Source organism: Sinocyclocheilus grahami, unplaced genomic scaffold (assembly GCF_001515645.1).
Source record: "Sinocyclocheilus grahami isolate Dianchi unplaced genomic scaffold, SAMN03320097.WGS_v1.1 scaffold206.1, whole genome shotgun sequence".
In the NCBI taxonomy this organism is placed as follows: domain Eukaryota; kingdom Metazoa; phylum Chordata; class Actinopteri; order Cypriniformes; family Cyprinidae; genus Sinocyclocheilus; species Sinocyclocheilus grahami.
Window position 1 is genome coordinate 461172 of NW_015505385.1, and position 4180 is coordinate 465351.

A 4180-nucleotide genomic window follows, 5' to 3' on the forward strand; every position below is an offset into this window, starting at 1 on the left:
GTGTGTGTGTGTGTGTGTGTGTGTGTGTGTGTGTGTGTGTGTGCAGGAAATGGTGGACTGGTTCACTGCGATCCGGGCAGCACGGTTTCATTACCAGAAGGTGGCATTTCCTGGAGCTAATGATGAGGACGTATGTGAATCAAATCTCTTCCAGCAACTGACACGTAAAAATGAGTTATGAGCGTGAAGCTCACTGTATGATTGTGAACGCGTGCACTAAATCACGTTTCTCATTCTTACACGGCAAACAATCATCTTCTTGTTCAGCATTTTAATCTTGTGAAAACAAATCCAATTTACTTGAGAAGCTGAATTATAAAAGATATTAGGAGAAGACATCTGAAAGCTTTATAATTGTTTTTAAGCATACATTATATAACCATAATAGGTTTATATGGTTAAAACAAGAAAAAACACTTTAAAGGCTTTTATATAGGCTGTAATGCATTATGAAAGTATTTTTAATTTGCTTTGTAATGCACCTTATAATGCACTGTATGATGTTATGAATAATACACCACAGTTATAATACACAGAAAATACAGTATAATGCATTAAAATGCATTACAAACAACCAGATGCAACGAGGAATCTGCAAATACTATAATGCATTTTACAGTTATTTGTGGAAAAAATATAATGCATTATAATGTACATTATGAATAATTTTTCTAATGTATTTAAGTATTTAATTCAAACTATTTAATTCTTTCATAATAAGTCGTATAGTACACAATTTCGCTTTTTTTCAGCTTTGTCTGGTATATGTATATAGACATTTTTACTGGAAACCAGGTCAATAATACTGATTCAAATATCTGTGCATGTTTAAAGAGCATCCACACATATTTACATGTTAATATAGTATTCATATGTTTTCTCTGTCTGTGATTGATTATGATGTAGCTGGTACCCAGACTCACAAGGAACTTCATGAAGGAGGGCTACATGGAGAAAACAGGCCCAAGAGTGAGAGTTTTCACTTACTACAAAAGAAATGCAGTCCAAGTCACGCAATAGATGCTTCATTCTGCGAGTTTCATTTCACTCTTTTCTCTGGCACAGTAAATAATTTTAAGTGAAATCAATATTTCATATCCTTTTATGTATTTATTTGGTAAGTGGCTGTGTAATAAGGCAGATAATGTCTAGTCAGCTGGTCATTATCACAAAATAAAGTCCTCAGGGACGATACTGACCTGCTGACTGGACATTATCTCTTACTAATGCCATTCTAAACATTGATTCATGCTGGAGTCGTCTCTTTTTTAGCACACCGAGGGCTTTAAGAAAAGATGGTTTACCATGGATGATAGAAGACTAATGTACTTTAAAGATCCCTTGGTGAGTAAAAGTGGTGGCTTTTTTCTGGTTATATTCCATTTCAAATTGCTATTTTATTATATTATGCAATATAATTTATTATTTAATTGTATTATATTAGTATACATTAAGTATAGTACTACATGTAACATGATAAAATATAGTTTATATATTATATTATTTTAGTGTATGTTAAATGTTAACTACTAAAATCTAATTTGAATAATATTTTATAATTTTGAATATAATTTAATTATTATTTTTAAATAAAATGTAATATTGTATTATTTATTTATACATTTTATTTTTATTTTTTATTATATTGTTATATTATGTATAATATAATGTAATATTAGTTCTTGTTATATTTTATTACATTATGTACTGCATGTTATGTTATAGGTACTGCATTTAACATATATAATATAATAAAAATAAAAATATATATTTGGTAATTTTTAAATGTTTATTTTAATCATATATATATATACACATACATACATACAATATAATTAATATATTATATATATATATATATATTCATTTCACATTTGATTGTATTATTTATTATTATGTTAGTATGTTAAATGAAGTACTAATTACTAATACATTTGCAAAAACAGAAAACTCAGTTTTTAAATTAATCTCCGTCAAACTGCAGTTGGGTTATTTTAAGTAAAAATAACTAAAAGAATACAGCTAACTAACACAATAAATACATGATAACATAATAAAAAAAACATGATTTTTGAAAATTTAAATTTTGAGTTATGTTTTTGTAAATAAATTCTTCATATTTAATGTAATGGGATATAATACAATTAAAAACGTAATTTTTTTAATAAAAAAAATGAAATCTATATATTATATATATTTCTGAAGTATTATATAATATTATATTCACTCTTTTAGGATGCATATGCACGTGGCGAGGTGTTCATCGGCAGTAAAGAGAACAGCTATACCGTGGTATCCGGACTGCCGCCCTCGATCCAGGGATACCACTGGAAGTACGGGATCACCATTGAAACCCCGGACAGGAAGTTCCTGTTTGCTTGTGAAACCGAAGCAGAGCAGAAGGACTGGATCGCTGCCTTTCAGAGAGTCGTCAACCGCCCCATGATGCCGCAGGAGTACGCAGGTACGCAAACACACTCGCGCCACAGAAAGAAACTCTCCAAATCGGAATCTGAGAAACTGACTGTATCTCTTTCTCTTTGCAGTTGAGGCTCATTTCAAGCACAAGCCTTGATGCTGGCTGTAAACCTGCCTGTGTGTGTGTGCGCGTGTGTGTGTGCTGCAGGCGGGACGGACTGCACGATGAACAGCTATTCTGTCCAATGAAGTGCTCCGGACCGAGCGAGTACAAGAAACGGCCCCTTCCTACCTTGATTTAGTGCTAACGGCTCGGATGCTGCACTGTGTCGCAGACGTCAACAGAGCGCCGACACTGAGGCTTACTTATCATGAATGTGTAACCAAAGGGTGCCGTCAGCCGAGCTACTGTACACATATGGCATGCGAATGTTGTTCATCGCTCTTAAACCTAACATTTAATCTGTAAATCACAAGGTGAGCAAGTACTAAACACCACAGTGCGTTCTGACTGATGTTATTTATTGGATTTTCCAAGCGAATGCTGCTGTGACATTTAGTGGATCCTCAAGACGCCAAGCTACACCACTCCGAGTGTCCTTTCTGACCGTCTTGGGCTTTCATTCATCATTATTGATCATTTAAATGTGTGAAAACCATGTTAGTGTGACCAGTATAAGCAGAGGTTTCATATACTACAGTACATACTACATCTGGTGTCTGTGCAGGTGCAGTATGTCAGGTTTCTACAGACGGTTCTGTTCTTGATTTATCCTCCTCCACTAGGTGGAAGCATATCCCAGATTAAGATGCATGTGCTCAGCACTGTTTCTTTTTATGCAAAGTAGGGTTGATATTAGCCTTAGACTGATATATCGGCCGATATTTGGCCATTTGGAGATTATCTGCTGAAAACCAAGTTGACTGAATAAAACTAGTGATAGTTCCCCTTATCTTTAGTCAATAGGTACACTCGACAACATTTTTAGGCCTAAAAAATATTTATGCATATAAAATGTGGATTGAATTTAACGTGATGCATATTTATCGTATATAAATGAAACAGGCCAAATAAACTAAATGTGTTTTAAATGCACAATAACCAGGTTTATATATATTTAATTTATTAATAAATCCTGTTTGTTTCTGTTTTAAATAGCCATAGTTTAAACATTAAACATTTTTAACTGCATAAATGTGATTGATTTCACAAATGCATGCTGATTCTAAGCAATTAAATATTATTATTATTATTTAAATAAAATCAAACCGATTTTTACTTGCAGACCTGTTTCATTTCTGTATGACTTACAAATACGCATCACATTAAGTTTGTTTTATGTTAAATCCAAATTTTATGTGCATTTCAAATACATAAATATTTAATTTAGGCCTAAATATTTTTATTGCAAAATAAGCATCTATTTAATTTAAGCAATCTCATTTGCTGTCATTAAATTGCATTGTGTGTATATATATATATATATATATCGGCGTTATATTGGTCATCAGCATAAATATTGGTATATAATTTTTTTTTTAAAAATGCACACTTTGGTTGACCACTACTTTATATACAGCATCCTTAATTTCAGCCAGACTACTTCTGTTGACTCTGAAGAATACATTAGAATATTCTACAGATTTGATAAAATGGATATGAATGTTTAGATGGCAGGTTGTAATAATAATAATCTGATGCGTATCACAGCTCCTGTAATGTAACTCCGGCCCTCTTGTTCAGGTTATGATGATGCTATTC

General features: G+C 32.3%; 1 protein-coding gene across 1 annotated transcript in view; it reads left to right on the forward strand.

The window, feature by feature from the left end:
* Window positions 1–3511, forward strand: part of LOC107595639 (arf-GAP with dual PH domain-containing protein 1) — a 27004-nt gene extending 23493 nt beyond the window's left edge. Inside the window, exons 10-11 of the mRNA XM_016286118.1 lie at window positions 2236–2464; window positions 2547–3511. Coding sequence (XP_016141604.1) covers window positions 2236–2464; window positions 2547–2575 — 258 coding nt within the window. The 3' untranslated portion in view covers window positions 2576–3511. The remainder of the gene's footprint in view (window positions 1–2235; window positions 2465–2546) is intronic.
* Window positions 3512–4180: the final 669 nt, after the last annotated feature.